Below are 19,154 nucleotides of genomic sequence, written 5' to 3'. Positions count from 1 at the left end.
TCTTGAATATAGGATGAGACATTCGTACCAATTGACTAGAGAACCAGTTTGGATTTAAGTATAACTTTTGTATGACTGATGCCTTTAGTGAGAGGTCTAATGCTTTAATATTAAATAATTTCTACCCTCCGAAAATTCATATTCTTATATAAATAAGCCTTTTAATTTTATCTGTTTGCCGTTCCAATAAATTGTATGATTTTTGTTCATTATAATTTAAAAAATCAGGTCACTAAGGTGAGCAAAACATAAGCAAAATAGGTACCTGTGATATAATAAAGAGTTAATCAGGGTGATTTTTCCAAAATAGACAGGTATTTTCCTTTCCATGGTTAGCAATCTTATCTATTTTGCTAACTTTTCATAGAAAATTTATTGGAGTGAAGATCATTTCTTTCTTTTGGATTTGTATACTGAGTATTGACCACATCTCCGTCAGACCCATTTAATTGGTAAAACTACATCGGTAATGTAAAATGGTGAATTTTTTAGTGATCCAATAACGTAATATGGTACATTTATCATAAATTTGGTTTAATCCCAGAGAGGGATAGCAAAAGTATCTAGATCCTCTAAGAGGCCATGGAGAGACTCTATTGTGGTTTTAAAAGAAAACATGAACTCTCGAGCGTACAATGGACGTACCTTAGTTTTTAAGCCACGGATATCCTATTCCGCTTGAATATTATTGTTTGATCTAATCTTAACAGCTAAACATTTCAATGGCAATAATAAATTAGATATGCCGATAGTGGATCAACCTGTTTACTGCTCTAGATAGTTTAAGAACTTTCTTGAGATGTAGCCATTATTTACTAATTTTACACTAGGGTTACTATTACATAAACTTAACCCATTTTATTAAGTAGATTCCCCAAAAATTGAAATCATTCTAGGCATTTATATATAAGACTCCTAGTTGCTACTTTTATCAAAAGCCTTTTCAAAATCAGCTATGAACCAGGCCTGGTGTCCCCGATATTTCATAGTGTTCTATTGTTTCAGTACTTGTCTTATATTATCTCCAATGTATCGTCCATGTAAAAAACCTGTCTGATTAGGGATGAATAATATCTGACAAATACTTTTTTAATTCTATGCGCCAAGCATTTTGCTAGAGATTTTTGCATCACAACACTGAAGTGTAAGAGGTCTTCCAATTTTTTAATGGACTGGATTTTTATATATACCACTTGGTCCTGTTTCAGTAATAATGATATCAGACCTTCTTGTTGCGTGTCTGATAATCTACCATTTATATAGGAGTGGTTAAAACAAGCTAATAATGGTGCTTTGAGTATATTCAAAAAAAGTTTTGTATACTTCACTGGTATGCCATCCAGCCCTGGAGTTTCTCCGATCCGTTAAAGGCCCCAATTGCATCAAGCCAATTCCTCCTCTGTAATTGGCCTTCACATGAGTCTTTCTGACAGATGTTAATTTTACATTATTATTAGGAAAAAAATCCATACAATAAGTTTCAGTTAGTGAGATGGAGGAGCCTGAAACAGAAAACATATTCTTAAAGTACTTTACTTCCTCTTTCAAAATATAATTTGGTGAATCATTTGTAACAAAGTTTTAATAAATGAGACCTTACGACCTTATTTTCCTCATCTATGAGAACTTTGTATTTTTTTAATACCATGGAGTAGTCTTCTGGTGTCTCTGAACCATGGTTATCAAATATATAGTTTATCAACGACGAGAGCTACTCGTTTCGCTTTTAATCTATTTTCTTTTGAAATTGGATACAGAACTTTGCGCCGTTCTGCAATTTCCTTCGGAAACTGATCATTCATGCAATTTTGGTCCCAGCAAGTCTTTTACCCAGGCTTTTAACCATTATTTTATCTTTTATTGAGCAAATTTGGCAATGATTGGGCGTTCATCACCTTTGGCCTCTCTGTCCGAATCGGTGTACATGTTCAAGTTGGATTTTGTCGATAACTCTTGTGGGATCTGAAGCGCTGTAAGGAGGAACTCTCTAACTATAGATTCAGGAACTTCCCTTCTTTCTCCTGGATACCTGTAAGTACCAGATTCTCTCTCATTGATCTAGTCTTTATGTCAAGTAAAGTTCATTCATTTCGTTTCAATCTTATTGACTGTCCTTAGCTTGTGTGTTCCTTCTCCAATGTCACAGCTTTTTCATCACTCATCTCGAGGCTTGCCTTCAACTCTTTTATATCCTTACATAACTAATTCAAGTATACCCAGTTTGTCATTTATTGATTTTAACAGATCGGTTTCGACCTTTACCATTCCCGGTGTGAAAATATTAAATCGTCTGTGTCTGTAGAATAGTCACGTTTGCGTTTTGAAATCGGTTCCCCTGTCTTACTCTCCGTCATGTTTGGGTGTGCTTGTTTTCGTAATATTTGTCGATAAATGTCTCTAGTCTTAAGATTTGTTTTGTGTTATTATCCAGATTGAATGTATCACCCACCAGATTATGTAGTGCTAATATTTTAGTCTAACTTGCCGATATTTGAATATTACGTTTATCTTGAGGTGCTCTACATACTTCGCTCAGTCCGCCATTACCTTTACGTCCGCCACCATTGGTTATCTATGGGATTTTGTATTGTCTAGGGGTATGTAGGTTTATGGTGGCCTGAATGGGTATCCAATCAGAGACAGCTGTTTATCGTTGTCTCTGATTGGGAGCCTATTTAGGTTGCCATTTTCCATGTTGGTTTTGTGGGTAGTTGTCCATGGTTAGTTGCCTGGATGCACTACGTTGGCTTCACGTGTCGTTTGGATATTTATGTGTTTTTGGCGACATCATTAAATAAAGAAGTATGTACGCTCAAAACGCTGTGCCTTGGTCCACTCCTTTAAACGGCCGTGACAGAACTACCCACCACCAAAAGGACCAAGCAGCGTGTATCGAGGAGCAGAGGGTTCAGGACTCCTGGACTTGGGAGAGTAATTGGACGGACAGGGACCCTGGAGACAGGCTGGGGAATATCGCCGCCCGAAGGAGGAGCTAGAGGCAGCGAAAGCTGAGAGGCGGCGATATGAGGCAAGCAGCACAGCATGCACGAGAGGGCAGCCCCAAACAATTTTTTGGGGAGCGCACACGGGGAGTTGGTTTTGTGGGTAGTTGTCCATGTTTAGTTGCCTGGATGCACTACGTTGGCTTCACGTGTCGTTTGGATATTTATTGTTTTGTTGGCGACATCGTTAAATAAAGAAGTATGTATGCTCAAAACGCTGCGCCTTGGTCCACTCCTTTAAACGGCCGTGACAGCTATATTGGAATTACTTCGCCACCATGGCCTATTTATTGCCGTAACTCCCTTATCTTACCTCATTTTCACTCACTTTATATAGACTTTTTGTTTTCTTTTTTCTACTGTATTATTGACTGTATGTTTTGTTTATTCCATGTGTAACTCTGTGCTGTTGTATGTGTCGAATTGCTATGCTTTATCTTGGCCAGGTCGCAGTTGCAAATGAGAACTTGTTCTCAACTAGCCTACCTGGTTAAATAAAGGTGAAATAAAATAAAATAAATAAAAAGTACAAATACATAATACAGAAATAATTACAAGTATGTACCTTATAAAAGTGGTATGCAGGGAGCTGGAAAATGTGTATGATTCGTGGGAAGTCCCCTGGGGGTCGGTAGGAGAAGATGACAATCTCCAGACAGCAGGCCAGCAGAGAGCGCTGGAACACATCCTGCTCCAGAATACCCTAAGGACAGACACCAGAACACAGGGCTGATTGTTCATATTTTACAAGCAAGAATGGCAGGGACAACAGTGTCAAAGGTGTCATAACATACAATATCTCAACATATGGATAAATTCTAACACATCTGTGAACCAAAAATACAAGAGCGTAACTTGGAGCTTTCTATAAATCATGCTTTGACGTCAATGGGAAACTTCTGTGAAATTTCTAGTTAGTTACAGCAAACTGAGCTAAGCTAGCAGGGCAGGTGAGACTCACAGAGAGATCCAAGTTGCCCAGTCTCTTCTTCTCCTGGTCAATGACGGCCTCCAGGATTTTATAGTAGAGCGCCTCCGCCAGGCAGAAGTACACCGTGATGTCTTTCCCCAGTCCTGTGTTCGCTTCCCCGTTGCCCTCATAGTGCTGGCAGAAGAGCTGACACATGTCCTTCAGCCTAGTGGAGATGACCTCACTGGGGTCTCTGGCACACGCCCTGACACAAGACAACACAGAAGAACGTACTCTTACTACACCACTGCTGTTACAACACCACTGCTGTTACAACGCCACTGCTGTTACTACACCACTGCTGTTACCACACCACTGCTGTTACTATACCCCTGCTGTTACAACACCCCTGCTGTTACAACACCCCTGCTGTTACAACACCCCTGCTGTTACAACACCCCTGCTGTTACAACACCCCTGCTGTTATATCGTAGTTCCTGAAAAAACAACACTACTTGACTGCCTGTCTGCCTCCTGCACAGCTAAGCCAGTGTTTGCAATGATGATGAAAAGAGAACATTCAATCGCTGTTTAGACTGCATGTCTGTGTCTTGCTGCGTTCCACCTCTGGGCAGCCGAACATTCTAAGCAGCCGAGCGTGTATCCGGACTGGTAAACATGGGCGAGTTCGTTTTCCATCGCTCGGTGCCATAGCTATGCCACAGGCCATATATGCAGATATACAGTTGAAGTCGGAAGTTTACATACACCTTAGCCAAATACATTTTTACTCAGTTTTTCACAATTCCTGACATTTAATCCTACTAAAAATTCCCTGTCTTAGGTCAGTTAGGATCACCACTTTATTTTAAGAATGTGAAATGTCAGAATAATAATAGAGAGAATGATTTATTTCAGCTTTTATTTCTTTCATCACATTCCCAGTGGGTCAGAAGTTTACATACACTCAATTAGTATTTGGTAGCATTGCCTTTAAATTGTTTAATTTGGGTCAAATGTTTTGGGTAGCCTTCCACAAGCTTACCACAATAAGTTGTGGGTGAATTTTGGCCCATTCCTCCTGACAGAGCTGGTGTAACTGAGTCAGGTTTGTAGGCATCCTTGCTCCCACACACTTTTTCAGTTCTGCACACAAATGTTCTATGGGATTGAGGTCAGGGCTATGTGATGGCCAATCCAATACCTTGACTTTGTTGTCCTTAAGCTATTTTGACACAAGTTTGGAAGTATGCTTGGGGTCATTGTCCATTTGGAAGACCCATTTGTGTCACGCCCTGACCATAGTTTGCTTTGTATGTTTTATGTTTTGGTCCGCTGCGTTTTGGTCCGCTTCTTACGACGATTGTGACAGAATAACCCACCAAAATAGGACCAAGCAGCGTGGTAACGGGCAGGAGCAGGAGAGGCAGCGATGTCAGGATTTCTGGACATGGGAGCAGAATCTGGACTATACAACTTGGGAAGAGATAGACAGGTGGGCGGTCGACCCAGTGAGAGTGCCGGAGCCCGCCTGGGATTCGCTGGAGCAGTGCGAGGAGGGTTACAGGAGAATGGAGTTGGCGAAACGAGCACGGCGGTGCGGTAGGAAGCCCGAGAGGCAGCCCCAAAAATGTCTTGGGGGGGGGGAACACGGGGAGTGTGGCGAAGCCAGGTAAGAGACCTGCGCCAACTCCCCATGCTTACTATGGAGAGAGAGAGCGTCGTACTGGTCAGGCCCCGTGTTATGTGGTAGAACGCACGGTGTCTCCAGTACGCGTGCTTAGCCCGGTGCGCTACATCCCAGCTCCCCGCATCTGCCGAGCTAGGGTGAGGATCCAGCCAGGGAAGATGGTGCCAGCCCTGCTCTCCAGACAGCCAGTGGGTCTCCTCGGGCCAGGATATCCTGCGCCGGCGTCGCGCACTGTGTCTCCCGTATGTCTGCACAGCCCAGTGCGTCCTGTGCCTGCGCCCCGCACGTGCCGAGCTAGAGTTACCATCCAGCCAGGACGGGTTGTGCAGGCCATTAGCTCGAGACCTCCAGTGCGTCTTCACGGTCCGGTCTATCCAGTACCACCAGTGCCAACACCACGCACCAGGCCTACTGTGCGCCTCCAGGGTCCAGTATGCCCTGTTCCTGCTCCCCGCACTCGTCCAGTGGTGCGTGTTCCCAGCCCGGTACCACCAGTTCCTGCACCACGCACCAGGCCTACAGTCTGAGCTGCCAGTCTGCCCAGCGCCGTCTGAGCTGCCCGTCTGTCCAGCGCCGTCTGAGCTGCCCGTCTGCCCAGCGCCGTCTGAGCTGCCCGTCTGTCCTGAGCGTCAGAACCGCCCGTCTGTCCTGAGCGTCAGAGCCGCCCGTCTGTCCTGAGCCGCTAGAGCCGCCCGCCAAGTCAGGAGCCGCCCGCCAGTCAGGAGCCGCCAGAGCCGCCCAGCCAGTCAGGAGCCGCCCGCCAGTCAGGAGCTGCCAGAGCCGCTCTTCAGTCATGAGCTACCCCTCAGTCATGAGCTACCCCTCAGTCATGAGCTACCCCTCAGTCATGAGCTGCTCTTCAGTCATGAGCTGCCCTTCAGTCATGAGCTGCCCTTCTGTCCGGACTGCCCTTCAGTCCGGAGCTGCTTTTCAAGCCTGAGCTGCCCCTCAGTCCTGAGCTCCCCTCAGTCCAGAGGCGCCCCTGAGTCCAGAGCGCCCCTCAATGGAGTGGGGTCATTTAGGAGGGTCGTCGTTCCTAGGAGGCACGGAAGCGGGGATTGACTATGGTGGAGTGGGGGCCACGTCCAGCGCCAGAGCCCACCCGCGATAGATGCCCACCCAGAACCTCCCCTGTAGGATCAGGTTTTGCGGCCGGAGTCGCACCTGGGGGGGGTTACGGTCACGCACAGCCTAGTTTGCTTTGTATGTTTTATGTTTTGGTTGGTCAGGGTGTGATCTGTGTGGGCATTCTATGTTGTATGTCTGTTTTGTATATTCTCTATGTGTTTGGCCTGATATGGTTCTCAATCAGAGACAGGTGTTTTGCATTGTCCTTGATTGGGAACCATATTTAGGTATTTGTATTGTGGGTTGTGGGTTATTGTCTATGTTATGTTGCATGTTAAGCACAGTGTTTATATAGCGGTCACGTTCGTCTTATTCGTTTTGTTATTTTTGTTAAGTGTTTCTCATTAAAATATGAAAGAATGTATTCAAAACCGCGCTGCGTTTTGGTCCGCTTCTTACGACGATCGTGACAATTTGCAACCAAGCTTTAACTCTCTGACTGATGTCTTTAGATGTTGCTTCAATATACTCCACATAATTTTCCTTCTTCCATGATGCCATCTATTTTGTGAAGTGCACCAATCCCTCCTGCAGCAAGCACCCCCACAACATGAATGCTACACCCCCGTGCTTCACGGTTGGGATGGTGTTCTTCGGCTTGCAAGCGTCACCCTTTTTCCTCCAAACATATGAGGTCATTATGGCCAAACAGTTCTATTTTTGTTTCATCAGACCAGAGGACATTTCTCCAAAAAGTACAATCTTTGTCCCATGTGCAGCTGCAAACCATAGTCCTGGCTTTTTTATGGCCGGTTTTGGAGCAGTGGCTTCTTCCTTGCTGAGCGGCCTTTAGGTTTGCGATATAGGACTCGTTTTACTGTGGATATAGATAATTTTGTACCTGTTTCCTCCAGCATCTTCACAAGGTCCTTTGGCTGTTGTTCTGGGATTGATTTGCACTTTTCACACCAAAGTACGTTCATCTCTAGGAGACAGAACGCGTCTCCTTCCTGAGTGGTATGACGGCTGCGTGGTCCCATGGTGTTATACTTGCGTACTATTGTTTGTACAGATGAACGTGGTACCTTCAGGCGTTTGAAAATTGCTCCAAGGATGAACCAGTCTTGTGGAGGTTAACCATTTTTTTCTGAGGTCATTGCTGATTTATTTTTGATTTTCTCCATGATGTCAAGCAGAGGCACTGAGTTTGAAGTGAGGCCTTGAAATACATCCACAGGTTCACCTACAATTGACTCAAATTATGTCAATTAGCCTATCAAAAGCTTCTAAAGCCATGACATCATTTTCTAGAATTTTCCAAGCCGTTTAAAGGCACAGTCAACTTAATGTATGTAAACTTCTGACCCACTGGAATTGTGATACAGGGAATTACAAGTGAATAATCTGTCTGTAAACAATTGTTGGAAAAATTACTTGTGTCATGGCACAAAGTAGATGTCCTAACCGACTTGCCAAAACTATAGTTTGTTAACAAGAAATTTGTGGAGTGGTTGAAAAACGAGTTTTAATGACTCCAATCTAAGTGTATCTAAACTTCCGACTTCAACTGTGGCTGCATGTAACTCAGCAGCTAAGAAGATCATGAAATCGCCAGACTGCCTGTTTGTGTCGTGCTTATGTTTGCAATACTGACAACAAAGTTTGTACGAACATGTCGATAATGTATTTTGTATAAAACATGTAAATAGCTGCATGTAGCCTACTCCCCTCCTGAAAAAGGAACATGAAATGGCTCTTTTGCTTACTGAGACAGGGAACGCAATAGTGAGAACAGTTTTGTGTACAACATGAAGTTTGTAGGCTACACCAGCGACCAGACAAAGGAGATGAAGGAAGGGGGAGAGGCAGCGCAGCACTCAGCACAGCAGCTACGTTGACAGCGGAGCACTCAGCACAGCAGCTACATTGGCAGCGGAGTGGGGACTCGGCAAAGTAAAAAACAATCCTGCTCATGCGCAGAAATATCCGTAATTTTTGCCTGGGCAAATTGGGATAGAGAAACTCCGTATCCCGTAGTCGCTCTGTAAATGTATTATTTGTATGGTGTGCAATACCTCAGTAAGTCTGTGAGTCTCCGACTGGGGCCGCGCTTCAGTCCATTGAGCAGGCTGTGTAGTCGACCAACACTCTGCATGGCAGTAGAGACCGGCGTACACAGACTGTTGTCCTGGACATAATTAAGATCCGTAAAGGGAGTGGACACCTTCAGGACTGAGGCCTACAGGGCACACACAGGAGACATAACACAGGGATTACTGTACATATGATTGAATTCAGACTCAAAGACACAAGTAACGGATGTGTGTGTGTGTGTCTTACAGTCTGACTGCTGTAGAGTCTGTATGCTGAGGCGTCCTGGTTCTCCCCCCCCTCACAGAGACAGGGGCCTGTGGTGCCAATGTCTTCATTGCCCCCCTCTCCCAAAAATATCCTATCATCCAGACCTCCAGTGGCCAGAACATGCTCCTCATACACACGGCCCATGGACACACTACACAAACAAATGTATACACAAATATATGAGTAATGTCACTCAAAAGACTATCAATATAGTCTTATAGGATTGACACATACGAACTGTCTCCAAAATTCATAGGATCTAAGAAGCCAGTCAAGCTCTCTTCTTTCCCTTTGAGAATCTGTTGAGGACACAGAATATCCAAGATGAGGCAGAGCATACAAGTAGGACTGAGGTGTGTGTGTGTATGCGTGTTTGTACGTGCCTGTGCGTGTGTTTGAGTGCATGTGTATGTGTGTCTGTGTGGCTCATGTGTGTGTGTATTTGCCTAACCTTCTTATGGAAGAGCCTATTAATGAAGGGTTTCCAGAAGTGTTCCTTCACCCCTTTGGCCTCCAGCACCAGGCCATCATGCAGTTCACACAGCTGCTCTATGAAGCAGTAAGGCCCTGCAGTGGGCTTGTAGTGCTTACTGCTGAAGTCATCAGGAAGGCCTGTGGATCAGAGGAGACATAATAGCTTCCTGCATTAGATGCGTGATAAGGTATTTCAGTAACTATGCATATTTGTATACACAAACGTACCATACAGATTTAACATACTCTACGTACACAGGGTAGCGTATACTAGAGGTCGGCATGGCCGATTAATTAGGGCCGATTTCAAGTTTTCATAACAATCGGTAATCTGCATTTTTGGACGCCGATTACATTGCAATCCATGAGGAGACTGCATGGCAGGCTGATCACCTGTTACGCGAGTGCAGCAAGGAGCCAAGGTAAGTTGCTGGCTAGAATTAAACTTATCTTATAAAAAACAATCAATCTTAACATAATCACTAGTTAACTACACATGGTTGATGATATTACTAGTTTAACTAGCTTGTCCTGTGTTGCATATAATCAATGCGGTGCCTGTTAGTTTATCATAGAATCACAACCTACTTCGCCAAACGGGTGATGATTTAACAAAAGTGCATTCGCGTCAGGGTATATGCAGCAGTTTGGGCTGCCTGGCTCATTGCAAACTGTGTGAAGACCATTTCTTACTAACAAAGACCGTAATTAATTTGCCAGAATTTTACATAATTATGACATAACATTGAAGGTTGTGCAATGTAACAGCAATATTTAGACTTAGGGTTGCCACGCGTTCGATAAAATACGGAACAGTTCCGTATTTCACTGAAAGAATAAACGTTTTGTTTTCGGAATGATAGTTTCCGGATTTGACCATATTAATGACCTAAGGCTCGTATTTCTGTGTGTTTATTATATTATAATTAAGTCTACGATTTGATATTTGATAGAGCAGTCTGACTGAGCGGTGGAAGGCAGCAGCAGGCTCGTAAGCATTCATTCAAACAGCACTTTCCTGTGTTTGCCAACAGCTCTTCGCAATGCTTGAAGCTAGAGGTCGACCGATTATGATTTTTCAACGCCTATACCGATACCGATTATTGGAGGACCAAAAAAGCCGATACCGATTAATCGGCCAATTAAAAAATAATAATATTTGTAATAATGACAATTACAACAATAATGAATTAACACTTATTTTAACTTAATATAATACATCAATAAAATCAATTTAGCCTCAAGTAAATAATGAAACATGTTCAATTTGGTTTAAATAATGCAAAAACAAAGTGTTGGAGAAGAAAGTAAAAGTGCAATATGTGCTATGTAAGAAAGCTAACGTTTCAGTTCCTTGCTCAGAACATGAGAACATATGAAAGCTGGTGGTTCCTTTTAACATGAGTCTTCAATATTCCCAGGTAAGAAGTTTTAGGTTGTAGTTATTATAGGAATTATAGGACTATTTCCCTCTATACAGCCACCCAGGTCATAGACTGTTCTCTCTGCTACTGCATGGCAAGCAGTACGGATGCACCAAGTCTAAAACCAATAGGACCCTGAACAGCTTCTACCCCAAGCTATAAGACTGCTAAATAGTTAGTTAAATAGTTAACCAATAGCTACCTGGAGTATCTGCATTGATCCTGTTTTTCACTAAAATTTGACTCATCACATATGCTTTATTTCCTGTTTATTTTCTATCCCGTTGCCTAGTCACTTTATCCCTACCTTCAGTGCATTCGGAAAGCATTCAGACCCCTTCCCTTTTTCCACATTTTGTTACATTAAAGCGTTATTCAAAAAAGAAAAAGAATACAAATAAATCCTCATCAATCTACACACAATACCCCATAATGACAAAGTGAAAACAGGTTTCTAGAATTTTAGCAAATGCATAAAAAATTTAAAACTGAAATACCTTATTTACATAAGTATTCAGACCCTTCGCTATGAGACTCGAAATTGAGCTCAGGTGCATCCTGTTTCCATTGCTCATCTCATCCTTGAGATGTTTCTACAACTTGATTGGAGTCCACCTGTGGTAAATTCAATTGATTGGACATGATTTGCAAAGGCTGTCTATATAAGGTCCCACAGTTGACAGTGCATGTCAGAGCAAAAACCAAGCCATAAGGTCGAAGGAATTGTCCGTAGAGCTCCGTAACAGGATTGTGTCGAGGCACAGATCTGGGGAAGTGCACAAAAAAATGTCTACAGCATTGAAGGTCCCCAAGAACACAGTGGCTTCCATCATTCTTAAATAGAAGAAGTTTGGAACCACCAAGGCGCCCGGCCAAACTGAGCAATCGTGGGAGATGGGCCTTGATCGGGGAGGTGACCAAGAACCCAACGGTCAATCTGACAGAGCTCCTGAGTTCTTCTGTGGAGATAGGAGAACCTTCCAAAATGACAACCATCTCTGCAGCACTCCTCCAATCAGGCCTTTATGGTAGAGTGGCCAGATGGAAGCAACTCCTCAGTAAAAGACACAGGACAGCCCGCTTGGAGTTTGCCAAAAGGCACCTAAAGACTATCAGGCCATGAGAAACAAGATTCCCTGGTCTGATGAAAACAAGATTGAACTCTTTGGCCTGAATGCCAAGTGTCACGTCTGGAGGAAACCTGGCACCAACCCTACGGTGAAGCATGGTGGTGGCAGCGTCATGCTGTGGGGATGTTTTTCCGTGGCAGGGACTGGGAGACTAGTCAGGATCGAGGGAAAGATAAACGAAGCAAAGTACAGAGAGATCCTTGATGAAAACCTGCTCCAGAGCGCTCAGTACCTCAGACTATGGCGAATGTTCACCTTCCAACAGGACAACGACCCTAAGCACACAGCCAAGACAATGCAGGAGTGGCTTCGGGACAAGCCTCTGAATGTCCTTGAGTGGAGCAGCCAGAGCCCAGACTTGAACCCGATCAAACATCTTTGGAGAGACCTGAAAATAGCTGTGCAGCGACGCTCCCCATCCAACCTGACAGAGCTTGAGAGAATCTCCAAAGAATGGGAGAAACTCCCTAAATGTCATATTTCCTTTTTAATTTTTCATACATTTTCCAACATTCCCAAAAACCTGTTTTTACTTTGTCATAATGGGGGGGGGGAAACAATTTCATAAAATGTTACAATAAGGCTGCAACGTAACAAAATGTGGAAAAAGGAAAGAGGTCTGAATCTTTTCAAATGCACTGTATGTACATATCTACCTCAATTACCTTGTACCCCTGCACATCGACTCGGTACTGGTACCCCGTGTAAATAGCGAAGTTGTTACTCAATGTGTATTTATTCCTTGTGTTATTATTTTTTATTTATTACTCTATTATTTTAATTTTTTTCCTACTGTTTCAAATAACATTCTCTCTGCATTGTTGGGATATAGGCCTACGAAGGGGATATAGGCCTACGAAGGGGATATAGGCCAACGAAGGGGATATAGGCCTACGAAGGGGATATAGGTCTAGGGAGGGGATATAGGCCTAGGGAGGGGATATAGGCCTACGGAGGGGATGTAGGTCTACAAAGGGGATATAGGTCTACGAAGGGGATATAGGTCTACAAAGGGGATATAGGCCTACGGAGGGGATGCAGACCTACGGAGGGGATGCAGGCCTATGGTGGGGGAGGCAGGCCTATGAGGGGATATAGGCCTACGGAGGGGATGCAGGCCTACGGAGGGGATGCAGGCCTACGGTGGGGGAGGCAGACCTATGAGGGGGATGCGGACCTACGGAGGGGATATAGGCCTTCGGAGGGGATACAGGCCTACGGAGGGGATATAGGCCTACGGAGGGGACATAGGCCTATGGAGGGGATGTAGGCCTACGGAGGGGATGTAGGCCTATGGAGGGGATATAGGCGTGGGCTGGGAGTGCACCTTTGAAGTTGGGGTTGAGCAGCTCCTTCCTGGTATTACAGAGCAGGGCGTTGGAGAAGACCAGGTCCAGAGCACACAGAAGGAGATGGTACGAGTTCACCAGGTCATCACTGATCATAGGGAAGTTTCCTGGCAGAGGGAGAGAGAGAGAAGCGACATGTCAGAGAAATGTAGGAGACATAATCATACATAGGATTTTATTGTGTTCTTCTAAAGACCAAAATACGCTTTGACACAACGGACAATGGAATCCCCCTCAATGATCTGGTCATTCCAATAAAGCTTGTTGAATAGAATTAATCTGAAGGATAGAGGTATTGTATTGACTGCAGAGTAGTGCAAACATTGATTTTGCTCACTGCAATTTGCGTATCCAAAATGTCACCGCAAATGTATCTATCTGAAAGTAGCAATCACTGGGTTCCAAGCTAAATAGGCTGCTCTGTCGTATTGCCAACTATTATAAACACATGTGCCTGCTGGCAGTGCTAAATCCAGGCTGTGACACAGGCAAGTCCTGACCTGCCCCAATGCAATATGTTGCCAAGATAATGATACACCCTGAAGGATCTGACTGTGTGTGTGTGTGTTATTATTAATGATTAAAGAGATATAAAAAGGACACATCTACAGTACTTGCCTTGGCACCTGGTCTCCTGCTGATGTCAACACATCAGTGCAGGCCTTGGCATGCCCAGTGTAGAGTACCTAGCCCTTGTCACTGACTTATACTTTGACTGTAACCAAGCAGCGAACACTTCAAATACAATCAAACCAGCCTTTTCTCCTTCAAAGTACCCCACTGAGCCCTAGCCCTTTCCCTCTGTCCTCCCTTCTTTTCCTGTATTTTACAATGAACAAAACAGAAGTACTCACCTTTAGCGTGGACAAACAGAATCCAGCAGAAGTTGAACACTTCAGCAACGGTGCAGGGATGGCGTCTAAATCAGAATGAGTCCATACATAAGTTAAATCAGAATAAGTCCATACATAAATAAAATCAGAATGAGTCCACACATAAGTGCGATCAGAATGAGTCCATACATAAGTTAAATCAGAATAAGAATAATATCTGGAGTACTTCTCCTATCTTATCCGGTGTCCTGTGTGAATTTAAGTATGCTCTCTCTAATTCTCTCTTTCTCTCTTTCTTTCTCTCTCTTGGAGGACCTGAGCCCTAGGACCATGCCTCAGGACTACCTGGCATGATGACTACTTGCTGTCCCCAGTCCACCTGGCCGTGCTGCTGCTCCAGTTTCAACTGTTCTGCCTGCGGCAATGGAACCCTGACCTTTTCACCGGARGTGCTACCTGTCCCAGACCTGCTGTTTTCAACTCTCTAGAGACCGCAGGAGCGATAGAGATACTCTTAATGATCGGCTATGAAAAGCCAACTGACATTTACTCCTGAGGTGCTGACTTGCTGCACCCTCGACAACTACTGTGATTATTATTATTTGACCATGCTGGTCATTTATGAACATTTGAACATCTTGGCCATGTTCTGTTATAATCTCCACCCGGCACAGCCAGAAGAGGACTGGCCACCCCTCATAGCCTGGTTCCTCTAGGTTTCTTCCTAGGTTTTGGCCTTTCTAGGGAGTTTTTCCTGGCCACCGTGCTTCTACACCTGCATTGCTTGCTGTTTGGGGTTTTAGGCTGGGTTTCTTTAATCAGAAATTTAATCAGAATAAGTCCATACATAAATTTAATCTGAATATGTCCATACATAAGTTATATCTGAATAAGTCCATACATAAATTAAATCCGAATAAATCCATAAATAAATGTAATCTGAATAAATCCATACATAAATGTAATCTGAATAAACCCATACATAAGGTAAATCAGAATAAGTCCATACATACATTTAATCAGAATAAGTCCATACATAAATTTAATCAGAATAAATCCATACATAAATTTAATCAGAATAAGTCCATACATAAGTTATATCTGAATAAGTCCATACATAAGTTAAATCTGAATAAATCCATAAATAAATTCAATCAGAATAAATCCATACATACATTTAATCTGAATAAGCCCATACATAAGTTAAATCAGAATAAATCCATACATAAATTTAATCAGAATAAGTCCATACATAAGTTTAATCAGAATAAGTTCATACATAAGTTTAATCAGAATAAGTTCATACATAAGTTTAATCAGAATAAGTTCATACATAAGTTATATCTGAATAAGTCCATATATAAATTAAATCTGAATAAATCCATAAATAAATTGAATCTGAATAAATCCATACATAAGTTTAATCAGAATGCTTAAGCCTGGTCAAGCAGACTGACCGTGTTGATCAGAGATATCGCGTGATCAGGCTGGCACCAGGAAAGAAACCCCTTGGCTTTGTTCAAGAGTGGTCAAACTACAGTATAAAATAGTAAAGCATCAAAAGTTCATATCTATCTACAGTATCAACAACTGACTCACCTCTGTTTGTTGCTCCTGTGGACTCTGTGCGGTTCATCCGAGGGCGCCTTAAAGATGGCTTTGAAGATGGGGACGTATTTCTTGAAGATGACGGCGGAAACTGTGAAATTTCTCTCTAGCTTCTCCGTGCTCTGACGGAAGTCCTGAGGAACACTGGCCATATCCTGCCATTTCTTTATCTTGTTGAAGAACTCAATGAGGCTGGAATCAGAAAACAGGGCAACTGTTTGAGTAATTCCATTAGTACTGTATTTTACTGTTCTTTAAATTATATATTACAACAAATAGATATGATTAGTTGATGTGTGGTCATTTGTTCAGCATTTTTAAACATTAATACATAATTTATTGCACAAAGAACCAGGCTGGAACAAGAATCTAAGATCTGGCCAAGATACCATAAAGACATGTATGAAAGTCAATGATGAATTTGGATAAGGATTTGGGTCCTACAGTAAATTGTGTACTGTATGATAAGGGATACATTTAGGGCCAGTTTCCTGGACACAGAATAAGCCTAGTCCTGGAATAAGAGGCACGTTCAGTGTGTAATCTCCATTGAACATGCTGTTTTGTCCAGGATTTCGCTTAATCTGAATTTGGCAAACCAGGCCATTTAGATAAGTGCATGGGCGTACGTACCTTTGTTCTGAACAGCGGAGTATTCGGGTAAGAGAGACGTAGTTTCCCTCTGCAGTACCCCTATCCACTGTTGGTACTGGTGTTCTACAGGCCACATAGATGGCACAGGCCAGCCAGTGTAGGTCACTGCCCTGTGTGTGTGTATGCGTGAACGAGAGTGTGAGAGAGGTTCAATGATTGTTCTGTCACAGGGTTCTCTCTCAATAGTAAGCCAGAGCTGATGGGGCCAGGGACTAGAGTTGTCATGTTGGAAATTCTCCCCTCAAGGGGTTTCTTATTTTCTTCATATTTCATGTTACCTTATGCTTCTTCAAAACCACAACCAAAATAAACCATTAAGATGTACACAAATATATACACATAGTGATTATAATGACTACTATTACCATTCGCTGCTGTGGTGATTATTACCATTAGTAATTATCCTGCTACCAGCCACTTTCTACCCGTTCTATTATTATGATTATCATTATTGCCATTGGTATTTATACTGCTACTACTAGTCACTTTTATCAGACTTCACATGTTCATACCTACCTCAATCACTCCAGTACCCCTGCAGATTATATTAATGGTACTGGCACTGACCTGTATATAACTGCATTGTCATGTTTTTCTTATCTCGTATTTCACGTGTTTTTTTCTTCTGAGCTATATTATTACCTTTATTCTGCATTGCAGAGAATGAGCTCGCAAGTTAAGCATTTCAATGTACGGTACACCTGCTGTATCCTGTGCATGTGATAATAAAACGTTGAAACTTGAAATAGGCACACCACTGCATATCCCTACGGACATTTTTAAATTAGGCCAATGTAAAATGCACACTGTCATTTGAATTTAGAGGTTGCGGACTATATTATAACAATATATTATAGAACATTTCAACAACATAATAGGCTAAAAACTGAATTATGTTAAAAGTTTGATCATACTCAGTGTTATGAGTAAGCAACCTAGTCCTATTCTAGACCCTGAGATTGGTCCGCCTCCAAACCTGACAAACACCGGAAAACTCTTCCCCTTTCCATAGACAAATATTAGCAATAATGCCGTTTTATGATATATTTCTACAAAAAATCTACAAAAAATATTAGAAGCTGCGTCTTTAAATAGAAAATGTCACGACTTAACATGCGTGTCATATAAGGTAGAGGCGAGACAGACTACTCTGCACGTGAACTACCGCTAAACCGGTTGCCAAAATAGGAACAATTATAATTTACTGTACAATATACAATACAACAGACATAATTAGGCATACCTCTAATGTGTATTTTTTGCTTATGCTTTCGTAACTCCTCCATGCTTCGTTGCTCGCCTCCACGTCCATATTTAAAGCTCGACAGAGTTCTTCAAACCCCAGCCTTATTTTCTGCAAAAAGTCTTTTTCCTCGTTCATTTCAAATGCGTGTCAAAAACGTCGGGGCAAATTAGATTCGGGTACAAATAACAATGAGGTTGCAAAGCAGAGTCAACTCAAGCGCGGTTTGTTACAAAGTACATGGAAACAATGTTACTCTTCGTACATTTTGAGTACCGATATACAGTGCTGTACAGTGTAGGCATTTAAATGTCATTTGAGTGAAAGCTACTATCGTGCGTAGAAGACTACGCCAAATGCTAGCGTACAGTACAACGTCACATTTTGGATGGTATGTTGTTTGGTGAATGCAACATCAAGCGTACAGGAGGTTTCCGCCCACAAAAAATGCGTTCGGGTGTTTATTCTCAACATTCGACGATCAACAACGTATGCCACTACATACTAAAATACATCTGATAACTTTGATACTTTCCTTTTTAGATGGATGGATGTTTTGAAAAAGTTCCCATTCTGGCCACTATAGGGTGTAACTTTGTAGCAACCATCACCCACGTGCTGCCAGTCAACGTTCAAGTGCTGTGCAGGAAACTTGGTAACAACTATGTAACAACAACTTGCATCTTAGCCCAATAGGCCGCCAGATGTCGCTATTATTCGTTTTACGGCGCTTGTCATCTGCAGTAATAGTGCCATCAGGCGGCCGGTTGGGCTACTTGCGGCTATATGCAGATTGAAATTATACAATGTAAAACGTGAAAATCCTTTGTGGTTCTTTTGTTCCATCACTGGATCCAATATTTATTAAATGGCATCTTATTTTGTCAGTCAACTCATTGTTGAAAAACAGAATGTTTATCAGCACAAAGGACTGTCCCATTAGATGAGATTGCTATGCAATGAGTGGTTTGGGAAGGGACAAGCATTTTTATTTTGTATTTTATTTAACTAGGCAAGTCAATTAAGAACAAATTCTTATTTACAATGACGGCCTACCTGGCCAAACCCTAACCCGTATGACGCTGGGCCAATTATGCACCACCTCTAAGGGACTCCCAATCACAGCCAGTTATGATACAGCCTGGAATCAAACCAGGGTCTGTAGTGATGCCTCTAGCACTGAGATGCAGTGCCTTAGACCGCTGCGCCACTTGGGAGCCCCTGTGTTTTGATACAGTTCTCATATGGTAACAAAGCTTATACCATGGCATCGTTGAATACTTGTTTCTGATTTGCTTGAAGGGCATTCTAGAGCTTACATTATTTCCATATAACGCACGGAATTCATGGGTTACGTGTATCGTCACAATAGTTTTTTGAACATTCGTTTTGGACAGATGCCCAACTG

General features: G+C 42.7%; 1 protein-coding gene across 1 annotated transcript in view; it reads right to left on the bottom strand.

The window, feature by feature from the left end:
* The window catches only part of rbl2 (retinoblastoma-like 2 (p130)), a 42,173-nt gene extending 23,778 nt beyond the window's left edge, over positions 1 to 18,395 (bottom strand). The window contains exons 1-11 of the mRNA XM_023985980.2: positions 17,747 to 18,395; positions 16,483 to 16,613; positions 15,841 to 16,041; positions 14,263 to 14,327; positions 13,387 to 13,515; positions 9,483 to 9,643; positions 9,266 to 9,330; positions 9,011 to 9,182; positions 8,746 to 8,909; positions 3,964 to 4,177; positions 3,568 to 3,705 (exon numbers count right to left, since the gene is read on the bottom strand). Of these exons, the coding sequence (XP_023841748.1) occupies positions 3,568 to 3,705; positions 3,964 to 4,177; positions 8,746 to 8,909; positions 9,011 to 9,182; positions 9,266 to 9,330; positions 9,483 to 9,643; positions 13,387 to 13,515; positions 14,263 to 14,327; positions 15,841 to 16,041; positions 16,483 to 16,613; positions 17,747 to 17,884 (1,578 nt within the window). The 5' untranslated portion in view covers positions 17,885 to 18,395. The remainder of the gene's footprint in view (positions 1 to 3,567; positions 3,706 to 3,963; positions 4,178 to 8,745; positions 8,910 to 9,010; positions 9,183 to 9,265; positions 9,331 to 9,482; positions 9,644 to 13,386; positions 13,516 to 14,262; positions 14,328 to 15,840; positions 16,042 to 16,482; positions 16,614 to 17,746) is intronic.
* Positions 18,396 to 19,154: the final 759 nt, after the last annotated feature.

Source organism: Salvelinus sp. IW2-2015, linkage group LG4q.1:29, assembly GCF_002910315.2.
Source record: "Salvelinus sp. IW2-2015 linkage group LG4q.1:29, ASM291031v2, whole genome shotgun sequence".
NCBI classification, from domain to species: domain Eukaryota; kingdom Metazoa; phylum Chordata; class Actinopteri; order Salmoniformes; family Salmonidae; genus Salvelinus; species Salvelinus sp. IW2-2015.
The sequence above is the reverse complement of the archived record's forward strand: the minus strand, read 5'-3'. Positions and strand labels throughout refer to the sequence as shown.